We start from the raw sequence: 21,997 nt of genomic DNA, 5'->3' as shown, positions 1-21,997 counted from the left end.
CATTCAATTCGATTTTTTGACCACCGCTGAACAATGTTCAGAAAACCTAAGCCGCTCGTCAATAAGAATACCCAGATCGGTGATCCTAGTTGCATTCGGAATAACACCACCATTCAACTCGTAAGTGAAATGAGGTTGTTGGAACCGAAATGAGCTTGTCAACGCTCCATTCATTTGCCCACACTACAATCCTGTTTAGGTTGGTCTGGACGTGGCTTTAGTGATGTTCGTTTTTCCCTCTAATCTGGTAAAACGGAAAAAAAAAAATCACGAATGCCCCGGTCTGAAACACTTTCTTATCGCTTTGATTTGCGACTACTCCCCATTAGCTTCACGTCATCTGCGAATTTTCTATCAATTTGCTTCTACAAAATTTTAAAAAAAAAATTCCAATTGTAATAATTTAGAGCTCCAGCGTATTTTTAACTGACGAATTCAAATTCATTATTAAATTTGTGAAACGTAAGGACGAAAGTAAAACCGTGAATGTGCAGCAGAAGATATATATACTTTCACTTTGAAAAATCAACGAGGTTTTTTTTCTTCCAAAAAAGGCAAAAAAAATTCAAGTTCTGAATTGTCCGTATTTCTAAGCTGTCTAGCTTCCAGTCGTAACGGAATGCGGATGCGATTTGTTTCGGAAGCTCAAGAACCTCATGCACATGCATATCATTTAAGGATTTAGTCTGGTAATCTGCAAAATAACCGAAATTTCGCTTAAGAACAAACGAATGCCTCTGCCTATCGAAATGCCAGAAGCTAAAACATGCGCAAAGCCAACGCCCTTGCGTTTGAAAAAACAAAAACAAAGAAACTCGAAAACATCTGATCAAAACAAGAGGATGTTTCGAAAAACAATACGAATTATAAACAAAATACACGGAAATAGCATTGCACCACAGAAAAAATTAAAGAAATAGAACGTAATCTGTTATACGTTAAACGCTCTCGACTAAACACAGTAGTTACTTCCTCTCACAATCGCGAGAGAAGGTTAGAAAAGAAATAATGAGAGACAAGAGAGAGAAAGAGAGAGCAGTTAGATCCATGCGCATTGCCTTGCTGATTATTTTCTACCACTCGGTCACGCCATCGTGACCCCTTGATACTACTTACAAGACTTTGTTACTACAGCAAACGGAAAACAAGGGAGAAATCAATTCAGAGCGAACTGCGCAAGATCCGTGGTTGTTATTCAAAATATACATTAAAAAAAGCATTGGAAAGCATAGACAATGTCTTAAGCACTAAATACGTATCTGAAATATGCATTTTCTTGCCTATCGATTAAATATGCTTGAATATTCTTACAAAGAACTTTTTCACTAGGAACTGCATGTTGTTTATGCGACCATACTTTCATTAAATCTTGTTGGAAGATGAGCTACAGCATGCAAGGCAATAAAGAGTTTGAAACAAAAAAAATATGTATACGTATATGATTGGAAAGGCAAGTTTCCATAGCGTGATGAAACAAAATTTAGGCGGTGAAATTAGAGGCGAAAAACTGCTTTTCGCTCCTTTGTTCCGAACATAAAGAAAAAAACAATTCACCTAACTTTTCAACCAAGGAAATAGCACGTATGCTTTCGTGAAATGAAGAATTAATTTTATTTCTTAAAAAAAATTCATTACGCAAAGAATAGAACTCCCTCTTAACCTTTCTTCGGAGAAAAGTAAAAACGAATTCATCAAAATAGCATTACTGATGGAATTTTTTTCCCAAGTTATAGCTCCATTGATTGTCAATGGAGCTATTTGGAGCTATGGGAATCTTTTAATATTACGTAAAATAATAAAAAAGTACACTATTTTACACTTTCGGTATAAATAAGATAAGCTCAACGCAGCAGCATCGTTTTATTTAAATGCGCGGAGAATGATAAGATTGTGCTCATGAATTTTGATTGATATCCAACTGGACAGAAATATCCTTCAAAGTAGAACATTCAATCACGTGGAAAAGAACAGCATCGTAGGGTTCTTAACGTGAGTTATATATCTTCAAGAACTAACGAATATACGTGTTTGTGGGGGGGGGGGGCGATGTAAACAAAAGAAAAAGGGATTTCGAGTATGAAGAAAAATTCACATCTTTTGTTATTTACAATATAAACACGATCAACTAATATGACGGGGAATACAACTACGTATTTTACCTTCGCATTCGAATAAATGACAAACACTACATAAGCACTAAAAGCTCATGCAGCTAAAAATTGATTTTTTTTTTTAATCACACAAACACATTTCGTAAATTCGTTCGCGCAGCATTCCATTCGGCACCATGCGGAGGTGGGAGGTGAGCGAGTAACGCTGCGTTCGAATTAATTTGAGGCACCACGTAGAGAAGCTGATTTAATTGCGTTTGTAACACGAATGGGAAAAAAACGAATTGCGTAAAAAGCTATTTAATAAAACCACCATAAATAGCCCCAGGTTTTTCTGAGCTGCCAGCAAGTGTTTAAATTAATTTACTGCTTGCTCTAAATAAAGTGTGAAATTCTATGTTCTCTATAAATATTCTGTATTTAATCTTTAATAAAATTAAAATATTACGTTAATTTTAAATGAATTAATTGAAGGAATTCGGTTTACTTTGCTAAGTCGCACACACAACACTAGCTTACGGTAAGATTCCAAGAAAAAAACTGAATGTCGATGTAGCATGAATAACCTCAATATTAATAATATTTAATCGACTTCACATTAAAAGACAATGCACACACGAATGGGGAAAATTTCACGAAAGCGGGAGCGTTTCACGTACGCGGAGGGAGATCACCGTGCTGAGATTATAGTGTTATTTTGCAGAAAAAAAAATGGGGTAGGCTGCGTCATAGGCACGGCCGAAAGTTTTGATGTGAATACGTTTTTGTTGCCTTGAATCGCGTGGTAGCTACTGACAATAAAATTGTCATTATCATCGGCTTTGTCTATGGAATAACTAACAAATGCTACCAATGTCTATTTTCGCTGTGAACTGCTCGAGGTATAGCATGTAAACAATTTGTTACGAATCAGGGCAGCGAGCCTGGTTGAAAAGACGGGAAGAGATATTGAAACCAATAGAAACCTTCCGCCAGCAACCGGTGAACGATATATTCGAACACAGGTTCTCGTGATGCAAATCCCTCACAATGCCCACATGGCCGTGCTGGGCGCAGTGGCTACCATCAGTGCTGAAAATGTTCTCCCCAAAGTTTTGGAGAAAAATCTAACTTTCCATTCTGAATGTTGAAGTTTAGGTAATGCCAGAATAAATGCCCGTTTACACACGGTAAGTGATTAAGTTGGTAACTAAATTTTAAGTTACCGATTGTTCAGAGAGGTGTCCACACGATAAGTAGTAAGTAGATGCTCATTGGATAATTTTTACGGAGGCAAGCGCAGTTGGCGTATGCGCGCTACATTCGACTCGAATCAACGGAGGGAGAGAGACGCAACTCGCGGCAGAATAATAGTAATGTTTTTTTTTATGTATCTGGCATTCAAAGAGGTGTTTTTTTTTAAAGCTCATAGCTTCCGCAACAATGAGTGAAGATGATCCAGTAGAATTAAGGAATACTGTGATCAGAGCCACATTATTATTTCTTTTTTTGAAGAATACATTTATTCACTTTCACTTATACAAGAGGGGAAAAAAGAATACACAACATATATTATAGACTGACGTAAATATCGATTGTATGATATTTTAATCGAAGGAGATAAATTATGTATGTAAGCCGAAAAGATTATGGGACAAGATTCTTGGCGTTTGTAGGAAATTCTAAGGGTTAAAAATTAAATAAAAATTCATTAAACATAAAAATTATTTGAAATTATTATTTTTTTTTAATTTAATGCAGATGCTATCTTTGTTAAATACTTGAATCAGGTATTTTTACAATAGATGATAGCAAATTCGTGCTTTTTTCGTCCGAATTTCTGAACTATGGGGATTGTAAAATAAAAAAATCATTATTTAATAGCTTTATTTTACTAAGACCTAGGAAATATGTATTGTAAATGAGTATCTGACGATACTTGCGTTAGGTACTTCCTGAGATATGAGCATTTAAAGAATTTCGTCGCGCAACCTCTTGCGAATGCTCCCAGTATCGTCAAATGATTTAAAAGACGTATTCACGTCAAAACAACCCTCGCCTTTTCGAAAGAAAAAAGATGTCCCCACCCGCGTTAGAGAGAGAGAAATCCTCCTTCACTTATGCTAGTGCGCACACAATATTCCCCATTACCTTTCATATCAAATCATTAAATCCGTAGTTCCGTGATATAAGAGTTTATTCGAACTATGGGTGCGATGCCGAATGACTTTTCAGAATTCATAAAAGAACTAAATTCATGCCTCTCATAATTACAAATCCATAAAACAGGGTTCCCAACAAAATCTGATCATTTTCCTGACTGAAAAACTCCGGAAGAAAGAAATATAATTCACTGTCTTGACCTTCCAAATTTCGAATTTTTTGTTTCCCGAGTTTGGGTTTTTTTCCCCTTTCACAGATCTTTTACCTGACTTCTATCAAATATTTGCATATTTTGCCAGATTCATACCAAATACTTTACATTTTTCCTGATCATTTTTCACGTTCCCCTGATTTTCTAGGTCACTGGGAGCCCCGTTAAAGAACTAAAATAAACGACGAAACAAGAATGGAATCGAAATTTTCTGCAGGATCATGTAACTGCTATACCGAAAAATTTCTCATGCATACCGGACTTCAATAATATTAAGGGTAACTGTCCATACAGTATTACGTACGCAACCATGCTTTCACGTGCGTACCACAGAGGCATATTTATAGGGGAAGAAATAAAGCAGGCTATAGCTCAAGGCAGCAAATATGACGAATTAGTGGTCAAAAAAATTAGACTACAACGGAAATGAGTCGGAAAAATTTCTAGTCACAGACAGCAGAAGCATAAATCCGCCTCCGGCGTACTGTATTGCTTGGCCTATCCGCCGAGAAGCTACCAAATCACAATAATATCATAAACTATCACAATAATATCTATCACAATAATGTATTGAAAAAGGTATTGTGAGAGGCATTGTAAGTAAAGGTATTGTAAAGGCTTGCGAGGTCTGCGTTAATTCAAAAAATTAACCACGAACATTATCGTATAACAAATCGTAAATATTAACGAATTAAATTGCATTTTGAATATTCAGGATTGGTTCAGAGAATTTTGCAAGAATTTATATTTGTTTGCAAAGAATAACAAAAAAGCAATTACATGAAATTGATTTTTTTTCCCTTTCTGTTGCGACGCTTACATCAAGAAATACGGCAAATATTTTAGCATTGGAATTAAAACATCAAAACAATTGGTTATTTTTTGCTTCAATCCAGTTACACATCTCTTCCCCAATACTACTAAAAAACTAACTTAATCAAATAAATTTGAGATCTAGAAATAGCTATCAAAAGAAAAAAATTGTAGCGAAATTTTTCCGAGATTTTTCATCACGTTTAGGAAAAAATGTCAAATATACAAACTATCATAAGTATATCAGCACAAAACCCACAACTAAAAAAAAATAAATAAATTTCCAATTCTTCTTAACCAAATAATGAAGAGGAAAAATTTTTTTTATAGGCTCACCTCACCCTCTTTACGGAATTCTGATGAACCATGGTTGAAAGTAAATGGAAAAAAATATATATATATTTTTTTTCAATTGTCACATGTATCTAGCCAAGTTTCTAACAACGTCATTCATCCGAGATCGCATCTGAACGGACCGAAGACATTTCATGAAATGAGTTTGTTTACAATCCAGAGAGTGAAGACAAGAATTAGCTTCAAGCCAAGAACCGCGCTCATTTTCTTTTCGATTTTTTTCCCCGTGGAAACACGCCATCTATCGGTGTTCATCAGACTTATTATGGGCGGAGTGAACGCGTATGAGCGAAAAAAACATGCAGCTGCTTGATTATAAAAACAAAACTAAAATCATTCTCAAGAATTTTTTTTTTTGCGCCAACCTAAGGCTGGGATTACACTATAAAAGTTTAATACTTATAAAAGTCCTTTTATAAAACTTGAAAAATGCTACCAATAAGATCATCGGTTGCATTTTCTAGAATATAACCAATGATCTTATTGCTGGCGTTTTTTCAGTTTTATCAAAGATCTCTTACTTAACTTTTACAGTGTAATCCCAGCCTAAGTGCAGTTACCCTTTTTTTGTCAAAACTAAAGATCACTCATACATTTTATCGCTGCACGGTATAATTTTTCAGGCTTTCTAGGGATATTCCGATTTATAGGAAACCCTGTATTGCAGCAATGCTCAATCTTTCGACACTTGTGGCTTCTCTGCGCTGTGATAATATACCAGTTGCGCCCTCATGAAAATAATAATTGCAATAATCCCTAGCAGAGTTTAGAGGTTTTTTTCGGTACTTCATTGGTACGATTCGTACTTTGTAGCGCCCCTTCCCGCAATGTTTCTCCTTACGTTTTTTGAGTAGCTTTTAAGTTTTACTCAGAAGCCGAATTGCTAGGACCTTTCTCTAATCGTAAGGGGCCGTCATATCAATGAAGTATCTTTTTTTTTTGAGTTCGAATTATCCTTGATTAGTTTGTCGAGTCCACCTCGACATAGGACCGCAAAAGGTTAACGCAACTAGGAGGGAGCAAGCAGGTCTGGTGCCCCGGGCGCTGAAGTAGAGAGGCGCCGAATTCACCCTTTAAAAAGCTGCTTCTACGTTATACGGGGGCACCAAAATGATTGCTTACCCCAGGTGACAAAGTATCTAGTTGCAGCCCTGTGCACAGTATTCTCAACTGGGACATCAAAAGTGTTTCAGCTCTTTGGGTGCTCCGCTTGATCCTTATGTAAACGATTATGATTTCAGAATTGTTTTTCTTTTTTGGGGGATGTGGAAACATTGCTTCAAAATATTGGGGTGCTCGAGCACCAGCAGCACTCCCTGCCTCCCATGCCTGTTCTAGAGTTGACGAAGAAGTCGTGACGAGCACTTAGGAAACATTGCAGAACTGTGAAAAACCATCTTGAACTGAATTTCACTTTCTGCATGTACAAAATCAAGGAAATAAATATTTTAGTGATAAAAGTTGAATACAAACAGTTTTCCTTATGTTGCTGATGATACATTTTTTAACTTTCAGTTGAAAAAAGTTTTTCTTCAAATAAAACCATTTATATCTGTTCTGAGATCATTAATCATTTCCAGAATTATGGATAGAAATTTACTACAGTAAATATGTAATGACTGTGCTCTAGAAATCAAATGTAGAGCTGTTTTTTTTTGTTTCTTCCATGTTACAGTTTAGGTTTCCATATATACAGTTTTCATGGCACTTTATACCATCATATCCAGACCTGATGCTTCTGATAACAATAACCAAATGATAACTGTGCAAGGATGACATCACTCTCCACTACCATACAAAGGTTTTTTTTATTATTATTATTTTTTAACAACTGGATGTTGCGAAAATAGCGGTAGAGAGTGACGTCATCCTTGCATAAGTCGCCACCTGGTGGCAGCGTTAGCAGATGTGAGCTTGGCCTGAGTCTGGTCCGGCCAAAGCTGCATTAAGAGTGCATCTTTCAAGCGGCTTTGGGTCCGGGCATCCATGTACGGTCCCTTTCAGTGTACACGAGCTGCAAGGAAAGATTGAGAGATTTGGTGCCTCTGTAGTCTAGTGGTCTAGAGCGTTCACCCGGAAAGTGAAAGGAAGTGGGTTCGATTCCTCGCAAGGGCAGTTGAATTTTCTCTCTTTCCAAAATATATCTTCGCAACATCCAGTTGTTACAAAAAAAACAACCTTCGCAAATGATAACTGTATACAAAAAAGTCCAGCTTGCAAGCATGGCGACCATATATCCCGTTTGGTCGAATGGAACGATGGTAAATGGGTATTGGTGAAACAAACCAGTTTTTCTTTTCCAACATAATTGGTTACAAATTTTTTTAATTTATTTTTATTTTTTTCATTCCATTCTAAAATGTGACTTTGCCCTTGAGCTAAAATCTTAAATTTCCATTATTTAGCCATTGCGAGGCATTAGAATCAAAACTGTCTAATTGTATGTATCATGAATTAGATAATTTTTTTTAAAATGTTGAATGTGTTTCATAGATATCTTGAGTAAGTCTCTCGGGGGGGGGGGGGAATTGAATTTCATGAAGAACTGAAGGAAAGGGTTTTTTCCATTTTTCCATCATAAATTTGCTTTCACTATAAGAACAACATTGTAAAAAACCATATAAAAAAAGAAATTGCAACATTATCCCATTTCGTCATAACTTAATCAGATTTTTTCCTTGTTGCAAAAGTGATAAATAATCAGATTTTTATGATACATCATATTTTTTGGCAAGTAATGTTTTGGGCATTTTCTAGACATTGGCCACATTTTTAGCATTTTTGAGCAATCTGTCATTTTAGAAATTTTCAAGCAATAGATAATTTTTTGGTAATTTTTATTTATAACTAAGAATTTTAATCTGTGGAAATTTCTTCAGAGATGTAGTATGTGCTTACAATGAGTTATCTTTTTTTTGAAAAAAAAACTTTTGCATTCCCAGTAGTTACTTTATTGTTCTCAGAAATACTTTTATTATGTTTCTGAAAAACACACCAAGCACTTGCGAAAGATGCTATTCATTCAGACACTCAAAATCTTTACATTTTCATCATGGCTAAACAGAGGGACTTTAGTCAGGAGTGTGCAGACGTGGTTTTGCCACCGCTTCCTGTCTTCATAAGAAACTTTCTTCTCCAAAACTCTTATAACCATGTTTTTTTGCATTATGCTTTGAAGTAAAAAGCTTTTTTTCAATTGTGGAAAGTTATAGATTTTCTCCAAGACTTTCGGGAAGAAAATTTTCAGCGCTGATGGTAGCCACTGAGCCCTGCACGGCCATGTGCGCATTGTGAGGGATTTGCATCACGAGGACCTGTCTTAGAATATATCGTTCACCGGTTGCTGGCGGAAGATGTTTTTCTGTCACTTTGCAGCTTCAGGCACGCATGTGAGTTGATCTTCCTGTTGAAAAAGTCTTGCAACAGGTCCTAAACCATGGCTGCTACCAAAAATAAAAATTGGCATTGTGACCCCAGGCAAGTACCCACTTTTGCTCCCATTCCTCGTAATTTTAATGAACAAAAAAGCAAGCTTGACACTCTTGTCCAGCACACTGGACCCCCATAGTGGCAGCCCTGCCTACAGCTGTATAATTATTCACACATCCCACTTCACTCATAATTCAGAATACAGATGATAGCACTAACTTCATACACGACACTAAATATGCACACAGGCTGTTAGGTATATCAGGTATCAGTTGGATATAGAGCACATACACGCTTTCCTCACAACTTGCATTTGAGAGTGGATAAAATTGTAGTAAATTGCTTAAAGACTGTAGACTGCAGTTGTGCCCAGTTCAAAAGAAGGACCAATAGCACTACACACTGTATTCAATTTTGATAATATGTTAACAGTTTCAACCAAAAACCGATTTAATGTGTAGCAACACTGCAATTCAGCTTGAGAAACAATCAACAAGATTACAGAAACTAAACATCTACTAGTCTGCTATATGACAAGCTGCCTTCAAATATTGCTCCACCGAGTAATTTTTATCAATATTTTTTAAACCTTTATAAAGTGGTTTCTTCAAATATTTTTTAGAAGAAACTAACCAACAGCAGCTTTTTTTAAACATTGAACATTTAACATTAAACATTTGAAACTGCATCTCATAAAATTCAATGCAATTTATTTTTGGTAGCAGCCATGGTTTAGGACCTGTTGCAAGACTTTTTCAACAGGAAGATCAACTCACATTCGTGCCTGAAGCTGCAAAGTGACAGAAAAACAACTTCCGCCATTTCCTTCATTCTATACAACACTGAAGAACAGGTATTGTGCTTTAGGTAGGAGTGGTTTTCATTTGAATCTGGTGCAAGAATTTTCATTAAATTTGATAGAAAAAAAAAGGTAAATTGATGAATTTTTGTTTATTTTTTACCTTAATAAGATGAAAAAGCAATAACTGAAAACGAAGGGATGAAATAATGGGAAAATTATAAGGTCATATTTTTAATTTCTACATCATATTTTCACGTTTTTTAGGTCAAATACTTGCATATCTTCAAGATTTGCAGGTCATAAAAATCTGAGCCCTAGTGATAACAATACACAAATGATAACATTGTCTCTGCTTGAATGTATACATACGTTGAATGTATTACATTTGCAGTGACAGACTACTACACACACACACGCACGGAAAAAATAATTTATATATACACTCACCGCCATAAAAATTTACGGACCAAGAAAGAGTTGCCCAAATGGAACAAAATTTTATATATGTAAATACATAAATAAATTGAAGTGTGTTTTTTTTTGCGGCATTGTAAACTGATGTTTTGACACGCCCCCAAACGCTTTTTCCTGTATACTATCCATAATTTCTATTTGGCGGCCACTTTTGTAGATGCCACTTTTTTACGGAATGCTAAGTGGCCGTCTTAGAGAAGTTTCATTGCAAGTCACTCTTTTTCATCCTTCATATGCCATCATTCAAATTCTAATAAATATACTAAACTAGTCAGTAAGATTATAATGAAAATTTGAAAAATTTTTCCGATATAAAAGAGCGAAAATTTTTTTTTTTTTTAAATTCTAGATACAGCTATATATTTCTGGAATTTTAGTACACATTGCCAACAAAAAAATAAGGGGGAAAAAATCCCATCTTATCTTTATTCACTGAAGACAGTAAACAGTCAAGGTAATTGCTTGTCACCACATTATAACCTAACCGAAATACCACACAATATATAAAATGGTTTTATTCAATGAAATCATGAGGGATGTGATGGAAGATAATTATTATGAAGTAGATTTAGGTCTACTGCATACCAAGAACTAAGAATCAATTTATTTCACAGCATACCATTCACAATGTTTTAATAAAATAAATGTTCAACGAAAACCTAAAGTTTCTAGAAACTAAGTCCAGTTGGCATGTGCAAAACAAAAAAATAAATAATTATTTTTCACGCTTCAGAAATCAAAAGACTATCCAATACATAGAATTAAATTTTTAAATAAAGTCAAACTAGGTTATAACAACATCTTGACTTTAATGTCAATAATTGACAATCTTGGCTGATTCCCATAGAGTGTAATGTTAATGAACATTGCTTGTAATGTTGATAAAAACACATAGACCTCTGCCACTTTTTTTTTAAGCTTTCGCTTCCATTTTTATGGTGTTATTTTTATAAATTTCTAGACCTACAGCTCATTACATCAAAGAAATGTTTGCCTGTTATTATACTAATACGTACCACATGTCATGAACTTTACTTCACAATCTTTACTAAAATCAGGGATGGAGATTATTGGCATAATTTGTGAATTTTAGTATGTATATAAATACAACTGTAAATATACAGTGGAACTTCGGTCAATGAGCATGCATAAGGAGTAAAAATCTTGAAAATTTTTTACTCTCTTAATAATTGGTGATTCACATTATGAGCAAAAATGTTCAATTTTATTTATTTTCACAATATCCCAACTGAGCTGATGGTTTTTCGCTTTTGTTCACACACGTACTCTGGAGTAATAATTATATAATTATGAATATTTGTGGGGTAATAATCTTCCCTAAAGTCTTCTGTCAGCATGCTTCACTTGAAAAATGAACACATGTGTGAGTGTGACAGTTTAGGATATGGAATTAGATGTAGCATCGTAACTCTGCATATGCGCGCTTGAAGATTTTTTTAAATTCTGCTTGGAGGAAACTGTGGGCTGATTCCATTATTGATTGTGACTAGCTCATGTGAATGTGCTAGTCATGAACAGGAGCAAACATTTGACAAAGAGATTGTGTTTCCTTGGGTTAGACCATGGTTTCCCAAACTTTTCATTCCATTGCCCCCTTCTTAAGAAATTTTTTACTCCTCATTGTCCCCAACTCAAGTGAACCCATAGGATTACATGTTAAATCCGTAGCTTCTATCGCTCCCCTGGATCATTCCATCACCCACCAGGGGGCGATATTGCCCACTTTGGGAAACACTGGATTAGACCAAGGGACTAAAGGTGCATGACGATGACATTTAAACACCAGTGGTAGAACATGGTCAGGAGTTTACTGTAGGGATGGGATGAATAATGATTGGGCCGAATGACGAATATTCTGCGGCCGAATATCAATTTTCTTAAAATTTATCAAAATGACATTTTTAATTGAAAATAAAATTATTGGTAATTTTAAATGATCAATGTTGAATATTTTAATTATACAATTTATTATTTAAATAAATATTAAAAAACTGGTAACAGAGATTTTTATTGTCATGATACTGAGAGACAATCAAATTTAACAATGACATACTGTATTTTAATACCACAGCAATACCTCGACTAATGAAGATAACTTTTTCCGAAATAGAGTTCGTATAGTTCTTCCCATCTATTTGTGATTTGATCAGATCATTTCTGTGTCAACTTATTCCTCATGCCCAGACTGTTCACTTTCATGCAAAGAGTAATGTACTGAAAGAACACATACTCTGAAAACAAGCGCTCCCACCTAATTTTTTAAATGCATTTTTTATTTTAGCTGAATCTTCAGTTTATCTGAAATGGTTCAATGCATTTCAGAAAAAGTAGGTACATCTGAAAAAAGATTCCGAGGTGGACATGAGTTAATCGAGCTCTAGTGACAGTAATTTTAATGATGACTAGTGTGAAAATTCAGCTCACGACATGGTTATTTTATGTTAGTGTGTGCATTCATATGATCAAAAATATTCATTAGCTGAATCCGTATTCCTCAGCAAAGACAGAAAAATCACGAAGTAATCATTCTTAGGCAAAAAAATTCAAATGCTGAGACATTTGTTAGCCGAGATGTTACTGCACTTAGAGAATCAATTTCTTTTCAACACTTGTTACAATTTTATATCTAATTAAGAAAATGTTACTCTCAATTACTCTAATTATTCTCAAGTATTAATGCATCAGAGAAAATTTCCAACTTATTTTTCCTCTCTAGATGTTCTTTGCCTCTCTTTCAGTAGCTCAATACATTTCTTGTCTAGGTACATCCTTCAGTAAATGAACTTCATATTTTACTTATCCTAGAAATTTACCCTGACATGACCTCTTGCACACAAAAGGATACACACAACACAATAAAATACAATCAGTAAATTTTTAATTTATGCAAAAAATTCTAATTAACATAACTTTTTTAAATTAGTTTGTCAGTCTTTGACTTACACAGATATTCGGCCAAATATCTAAGCATCATTCAGTTGAACCAAATATTTGGCAAAAGGGCCAAATAGCAAATAACAGCCAAATATTCGTCCTACATCTTTAGTTTACTGTAGATCAGTTTCCCAACCTTTTTTGTCCATTCGCCCCCCAACCCAATCTAACCCATAGGATCTTATGCTATACCTGGAACATTCCATCTCCACCATAGGGTATTAACGCCCACATTGGGAATCACTGTTGTAGATGAACCGATGGATCTGCATTGCATGCAACAACAAGAGCTCATCTGAGGAGGAGGAAGAGAGAAATGAGAAGTAACTAACTCATTTCAAATGAAGATTACAGAGATTTGTTAAATGTGGGATGCAAAGCAAAATTTGGTAGAAAAGAACCAATCAAATACAGCTGTAGCAAAGCGAGAATATATTCAATGATAATGCAATTTTCCATTTCCGAATCATTTTAAAAAAGAGGCAAATGCAAGTGTCATTAGATAGGTTCTTCTCAAAGTCACACAAAAAAGAATAACTTTGCAGACAACAGAGCATCTGTAAATCCTCTTAAACAATAGTCCTCCTCTTTGCTGCTTGGAATAAGTAAGTTTGTAAACATTATTGTATTGTTTGATTTATGATGTTATTATATTTCATTGCATTATTTATTATTATTGTGTTGCATTATTGATTGGCATTTTTATTAATCATTTTTATGTGAATGAATAATTGTGGAACGAATTATCAGAGTTTCCATTATTTCCTATGGACAAGTTTGGTTCAGTATATGAGCAATTCATATAATGAACACGTTGGCAGAATGAATTAAGTTTGTTAACTAAAGTTCCGCTGTAATTGGTATTCACTTCACATATTTGTCATATGTTCAATTTTTTTTTGTGAAATATATCCCAATTCATTGCAGACTTGCTATAGCCTTTCACTGTCCATAATATGGTTACTTATACATAACAATCAGCGATTTTGAAAATAACTGTTACCATTTTTGGCAAGAACAAGCAAAGTCTCATGCTTATGATGCTGATGTCCCCGTATTTCCATTGCTAAAATATAGTGATCCCCCCAACCATGATGAAACAACTACTGTTTTTTATAGTATTTGGTTGCATTTGATTACAATTTTCATACTTGGAAGGTCTTGGAAATTTCAACTTCAGTTGTAATGACATCTCTGATATAAAGACAAAATTTTAAGGAATCTTCGACATCATTATAACCAAGTTTTGAGTTTGACTGTAATATAATAGGCAATATAAGATTCAATAAATATACCTATTGATACTGAAAGCAATTTTACATTGTAATTTTTCTTAATTCTAAAAAAAAAATTTAAAAATCCTGTTTAAAAAAATATAAAATTACTGTAATCTAGCTCACCACATAGCCTGAACTGATACCGGTTTGAAAATATGATGTCTCCCACTCGATGTTACACTAAAGCCACTAAAAATACACATGATGATAAAAACATGAGAAACCTAAAATGAACTATATTAACGGTGAATTTATGAATATCAATTCATAAAAACAGATTTTTTTGAACAAAAATTACATGAACATTAACAAAGCTTCTGAAATATATATACAGGGTGGGCAAAAAGTTCATAAAAACTGGAAAAATGACTGCAATAAAAAACAGTTTGCAGAGTTAACATCGCTAGGTCACGAGAACTTTTTTAAGATAGGGAAAAAAGAACTAAAAAAACAGCTAATAGGCGGCACTGACATGCACAAGTCAAAGAAAAGATACGCAAATAACGAACAGAATGCCACCAAATCGTTTATTACAGCAGTATGTGTTTCACATGACCACCACCACAGGGGATAATACATTGCAGGGGAGTCACAAATCCAACAGCAGCAGAGTGCAGCAGATCCACATACACGGTTTACAATGGTGAACTGCTTGTGGATTAGGAGCACAAGTTCTCATAACCATCTCAATTGCATACTTCCATCGAAGTCACTCGTACCAGCGCCACCTATAGGCTGTTTTTTAGTTTCTTTTTTCCTGTCTTAAAAAAATTCCTGTGACCTAGCGATGCTAACCTGCTAACCGTTTTTTATTTGGGTTATTTTTCCGATTTTTATTCATTTTTACAGACTTTTGCTCACCCTGTATATATATCAATTTTAAAATGGTATAATCAAGAAAAAGCACCCGTTTCTCTTTCTCTCTCTACAACATCAATTGTTTGATTCACCCCACAAGATACAACAGTTAAAGAATTATTAAAAAATGTCATGAAATTTCAATAGTCAAAAATTACTAAACTTCATCAAATTTCACTAATAAGAATTTGATTCAGATTGCATACATTTAGCAGAATTAAAACTGTTGTTGGGATTCTCCTCTAAATGAACTTACCCATCTCCATCGAGAGTGATACGAGTGTCTGCCCAGACTGGAAGCACTAAACCAATGGTAGTCTGCTTGTTGCAATCAATGCCAAGCAAGCAACTCTCTTCAGTCTGCTGCTTACCCATTTGAGATACTACCACTAAGTATCGCGTGCGCCCATTATGGATACTTTCCAGCTTGACAGCCTAATGAAAATACAAAAGCAAAATTAATTTAAACATTTAAACCATTGCACTGTAAAACATACATATCAGCAGACTCGTATAATGAGTTGCTGGTCATAAAATTTTGCATCTCTTTTTCTCTCTCAGATCAAATAAAATCATCATATACCTTGATCACTTCATACCAAGGGTACACAACCTTTTCAGTCTGTAGGTCAAATATGTGATACAGCTACTGCACATGGGTCAGAACTGATGTAGCAATTGTGTTGTGTGTATTGACACTTTTCTTCCGAAACGCCTTTCGAGGGCCGGGTGGAACCCTCTTAATGGGCCACATTTGACCGGCAGGTCGGAGGTTGTGCATCCCTGTTTTATACAGTAAATCCTCAACAAGTCCAATATCTGTTTAAGTCAAATTTTTGAAATTTAAATAAGTTTTCCCAGAACCTTTAATATTATTGGGTAGTTCGATGAGTTGAACTAGTATTAAGACAAAATTTGAAGTCTGAGAATGCAAATTTGATCAATAGACTTGACTGTAGTTTGTTATATAAAATACAAAATTACTAGTACAGTGTTACCTTGATAAACCAAGATTCTGTTAATCCCAAATACTTCTCATATATTAATTTTGAAAAGTAATGGCACAAAGGATGTATAAAATATGTTGTGTTGAGATAAACTAGTTCACCCACAACTTCAGTGTGTAGAAAGAGCTTCACGCACTATGTGAAGGTACTGTTTTCTAAAAGTGCATATACAGTCAAACCTCGTTGGGGGATACATTCTTGGGAGAGCAAAAAATGTTATCTCAGTAAGAAGAATGACCCACTACTACTACTGAACCACAATGCACCTCATCCATATTCCTCTGCAGAACTTCTAACAAATGGATACATGTTGGAATGTGCATGTACATGTAGTGAATCTAACGTGAAGTTTGTTTCTGTGTAATGCTTATTATGTGTAGTGCTGTCATTATCCATCTAACTATGAGTGAAGTGTAAAGATTGAATGATTGTATCGTTGTTAGGCTTGTTGCTCTCTGTAACGAGAATTTTAAATGGGGAGATCGGCTCCCATTTGCACTTTAAGTTGGGAACCACAAAAAACCAACTTCAGCCGACCACCACTGAACCGACAGTAGAGCTTGAACCCAGAAGAGTGACTTGCTAAATAAGGTGTATAAGCCCTGGCCTAAACCCCCCCCCCCCCCATTGACATACATGTACAGAAAATTAATTTTTTATTGAAAAGAGAAGGCGGGCTTGCAGTTATTTTCAATGAACTTTTTATTGTTCGAAAATTGGCGATTTTAACACTTTCAGGTCTAACCCTGAGCCTGACTAGGGATGCTGTTTTTGTTCAAGGGAACTAAGCCCGAGTCTAACTCTCGCAGCTATAAAATGGCTGAATATATATGTGTTCCCAGTGTTTTTAAATTTAATTTATAAATCTTCTAGTTCCAAAAAAATATATAGATGGCAACAGCCAACTAATGTAGCTTTATGAAACGATGTGGAAGTATAGTTGAAACGCATTTGTCTTCCTAGGTAAGGTAGCCATGTGTGTTATGTTTCGCGATGTCTCATAAATGATTTTTAGACTTATCAGATGCTGATGAGTTGGCTAATTTAAGAGATATATTAGCACACGATTCTTTGTCAGAGTTATCAGATTCAGATGATCCAGAATAACAGCCCGCTTGTATAAGCGATTCAAAATCACAGTTCTCAGATGACGATGATAGCACCAGTAAATATATTTGATTTTTTTGCTTTTGAACAATTTTGTGTATATTACTTTTTTTTTTCAAATGTTTTAGGATATATTTTACAAAATTATTATTCATTTTAGATGATGAAAAGGAACAACAGAGCAAATCGCAGAAACTGGAAAAAGATTGAGGAAAGAAACTCAAACTTATTACGAACGTTGTGGTGTTGTTCTGTGTGTTTTGCATTTTGTACCATACTAAATCAAATTTCAAAAGATGATAGTTTTTTAAATAAAAACTATTTTTAGATATTTGTACAACATTCAGGTAAGTTCTTATTCAGAACTGTTTGCAATTTTATGTTGCAAAATGATATTTTTTTATGCAGAACTTTTTTTTAGAACTGTAAAACATACTTTTTTCATCATTTCTCATTAAATATTAATTATTAGTACTTTTAAATAATTGCTATATTATGAAAGAAAAGAGTTAGAAATTTCTAGTTAAAAAAAAAGTTATGATATATATATATTCTAAGTATTTTTTTAAAAAAATCATGAAAAAAGTGCCAAAAACCCTCAGTCCACAGGGACAAACATAGTTGAAATAGTTCAGACCCAAAAGTGTTAAGTTAAACTGATATTGTTTATCTTAATTTACCCTGCAGTCAAAAGTCATGAAATTTCATGAACACCCAAAGTATATTTCATAGTTTTTATGCTAAAAACTTCTGAATCAACATAGATGCCATAATAAAATATTTCAAGATCATGAACATTTACTATATTTTCTTGTATAACCTACAGAGTACAAAACGGGAAAACCATTGGAATTTATTATTTTACACCGCTGCACATACTATCAAATTTTTTTAAGGAGGTTGGAACAGAACTATATATTTTCAAAATTAATTTGTAAAAATTTTTTTTTTTTAAATATGTATTATAAATGTGAATAGAAAAATTAACTTTTCTAAAAAACATGACCAACAATCTCTTCCATTCCTTAAGATTTCATTATTGATAAATGCAATGCACAGGCAATTATATGCAACTGTGTATTATATGATGCTTTTATTTTTTCTAAAAGCAGCAAAATTCACATCTGTAGATTATATGCAGGAAAATACGGTATTAAAAAAAGTAAATTTATATAATGTTACAAGATATACAGAAGACTGGATGTTGTGAAGATATTTATTATTTCAGATGTTAATTTTTTAAGGAAGGAAAAAACTCATCTCTGCCTCCACCGGGAGTCGAACCCGGGTCCCTCGATTGCCGGACGAGTGCTCTGACCACTAAGCTACAGAGGAGATAGAGATTTTCCTTCGCTAGAGCATATATATGTGCCGAACGGAACCGTGCAATGGACGGTGAACGTTTTTTTTTTTTTCAAAAAAAAAAAATTAACATCTGAAATAATAAATATCTTCACAACATCCAGTCTTCTGTATATCTTGTATTAACAAGTGGAGAGCGACATTCATGTCATATATATATAGCCCTCTGGTGGCTCGTCGTCCATGAGCTATTAGCTGATCGGTTCACCGTCCATTGCACGGTTCCGTTCGGCACATATATATGCTCTAGCGAAGGAAAATCTCTATCTCCTCTGTAGCTTAGTGGTCAGAGCACTCGTCCGGCAATCGAGGGACCCGGGTTCGACTCCCGGTGGAGGCAGAGATGAGTTTTTTCCTTCCTTAAAAAATTAACATCTGAAATAATAAATATCTTCACAACATCCAGTCTTCTGTATATCTTGTATTAACAAGTGGAGAGCGACATTCATGTCATTTATATAATGTTATTAATTAATTGAAATTGATAATTCAACTTCAGAACTTTATTCAAGTTCTGGAAAAATCCCTTATGCTTCAGTTATAAACACGATTTAGTTTTGTCTCAACAATGAATTGAGTAAAAGCAATCGTTTTTTTATAATAGGTACAAAATATAATGGGTGCTAGGATACTTCCTAAAGCAATGCAAGTTTCTGACAAGAATGCATCCAACGAATAAAGAGTTGTAAGAGCTTCTTATCACCTAGATTAGAGTGATGAATCTCATATTTCAGGAAACGATCTATGGCAAGGTTAGTATAATTTTAAAAAATTAGAGAGGAAAACTACAGATTTTACCACAAATCAAACTGAATATAAGAAAGATTCAAAGGCAGAATATTCATCCATAGTGTTCTCAGACAATAGGGATTGCTAAGAGCGGATAACACAATTACCACTTCTTGACAATAAATTCACCCCCTAAATATTTCTCTGAGGATTTTTTAACAAATTGGTACATGCAGGAACATGTGTGTGTTTATATGCACCTAACATATTTATTTTTTAGAGTCATGCTTTTGTTTCCATGATACACTGCTGCTGCTGCTATCCGTCACATATTTTGCATTTGAGAGAGAAATGGCAAATTCCTGAATTGCTACACTATGTAAGTACCGTGTTGAACATTTGCCTGCACTCTGCGAAGACACTTTTGAATGGGAGAAACATTTTTATTTTGATTTTTTTGTGCACAAAAATTCAAATGTTTTGAGAATTTAGCTGTCAATCAGTAATACAAATGAATCACATTTAACAATAGTTACCATCTTCAATGTATCTTCTGCATGCAAGAGATAGAGCATGGCTTGCAGGTGCTGCTGAATGTCACTAGTAGCTAAAAATACAAAAAAAAATGGATTTTTCAGGAATTATGGTAATAAAAAAAGAGGGCTGTTTGGAAAGTAAAGATACATTGTATATAGGCAGAAAAGTAATATTTTATTGCATACGTTGGCGACACTGACTTCGACCATGATCTTTTTGCTTTCCCCTTGTGATCTTTGTCATTGCTACACTCCATATTCTGAGAGAATCCTTTTCTATACCAGCATGATCTCACACAACCCTGTAATGCTCTTGCTATGCACAACTAATTCTCTTAAAATGCATGTTCAGAAATTCGACTGAATGGCTCAAAATCTTAATCTAATTCAAAACCTTAACCTAAATTCTGTTGATCACCTTTGGAATAAACTGGAATAGCATCTCTGCCGGCCAGCAGCACCATCTTAATGTATGGGCCCATCCGGCATGGCATGGGGCCTCACAAAAATGATTGTTTAAAATTTTCTAGAATTTGCCATATAGGGCCTCAAAAAAAGCACTTTGCCGGGACCCATGATAATCTTAAGACTGCCTGCCACCCATGCTATAGCAGCCAAAAACTGTCAGAATGGAATAGCATGCTATTCTCTTTCAAAAGAGCCAATCTAAAGAATCTATAAAATAATGGATAACCTTTCTCAGAGTGATAGCTGTTATTGTAGTAAAAAATGATCCAAGTTTTCATCAATTTATTCTGCATGAACTCGTAACTTAAAACTTGGAGGTGCCCAGGTACTCATGATTCAGATAGTGCATTTAATAAGCAAAATCAAAAAAGAACCCCCCCCCCCCAACTGACTTTTTGATTATTGCTCAATTTGATATCATTTTCCTCAACAAATCATGATAATCAGAAGTTCAAAAATGCATGCACAATATGTATAAACACAGTATGTATACATACCTCCACTACTGATAGGTTTCCTGTACACATGTAAACATTCATCATGAGGAAGAACAAGAGCGGCTCCTTTAACGGCAAAATAGCACTCACTCACACTGGAAAAAACATTGATTTGAATTATAAATTTGAATGTGTTCATAATTGTATAATGAATTTTTGATTCGCTCAAAACCAAATTAATATGATGTTAGATTAAGTTAACTTTATTCAATTAATTTTTTCATCCAAATAAAAGTCTAGAATACAATACATATATAGGTCTATACCAGGACTTGACAAATCCCAGGTGCCATACCAACTAAAAAATTTGGATTGATGCCCAAAATTTTCTACGCATGTGGTTACAAAATTAAAGTCTCAGGACAAAACAAAATTTTTGAAATTCATGTCAGTATCTATCAACATTAAAGGGGGATTGCTGCATCCTGGAAAAGTTGGAAGTAGTGTTATTTTTGAGCCTGTCTCTCTGAAAAAAAAAATGCTTGTCTCCTAATAATTTTTCTGACACCTATGTTTTTTTTTGTGATTTTTCAAGCCCTTGGCCTATATATATACAATAGTTGTACCCAGAATACAGCTAATCATCTGATTTGAGATCTCGGAAGGATGTTCAAAAATTTAATTTAAAAAATAAAACTTTTGGATATTGACTGGAAAGCTTTCGGCAAAACCAAAACACAAAAAATATTTGGCATTAACTGTTTAGATGTTGTATTTAGTCATTACCAGCTTGATCCATGTAAAAAATTAATGTCCTAATAACATCACACAACACATGATTTTAAAATCTTAACAAATATGAGACCAAAAGCATAGAGTTTGTGGAAAACATGGAAACCTCTAATGGCAATAAGAAAAATGATCA

General features: G+C 34.4%; 1 protein-coding gene across 2 annotated transcripts in view; it reads right to left on the bottom strand.

Moving 5' to 3' along the window:
* The window catches only part of ssh (Protein phosphatase Slingshot), an 84,642-nt gene that overhangs the window by 44,664 nt on the left and 17,981 nt on the right, over positions 1-21,997 (bottom strand). Inside the window, exons 3-6 of one of the 2 annotated variants that reach the window (XM_089243099.1) lie at positions 21,133-21,227; positions 20,168-20,238; positions 15,683-15,861; positions 14,692-14,757 (exon numbers count right to left, since the gene is read on the bottom strand). In XM_089243099.1, the coding sequence (XP_089099225.1) occupies positions 14,692-14,757; positions 15,683-15,861; positions 20,168-20,238; positions 21,133-21,227 (411 nt within the window). Of the gene's footprint in view, positions 1-5,613; positions 5,742-14,691; positions 14,758-15,682; positions 15,862-20,167; positions 20,239-21,132; positions 21,228-21,997 lie in introns of those variants that run through there. The other variant, XM_089243100.1, reaches the window with a different exon arrangement.

Source organism: Pholcus phalangioides, unplaced genomic scaffold (genome assembly GCF_987345545.1).
Source record: "Pholcus phalangioides strain wild (caught in Gottingen) unplaced genomic scaffold, Ppha-v1.0 ptg000015l_1, whole genome shotgun sequence".
Taxonomy (NCBI): domain Eukaryota; kingdom Metazoa; phylum Arthropoda; class Arachnida; order Araneae; family Pholcidae; genus Pholcus; species Pholcus phalangioides.
This window is presented reverse-complemented; position numbering and strand designations above follow the sequence as displayed.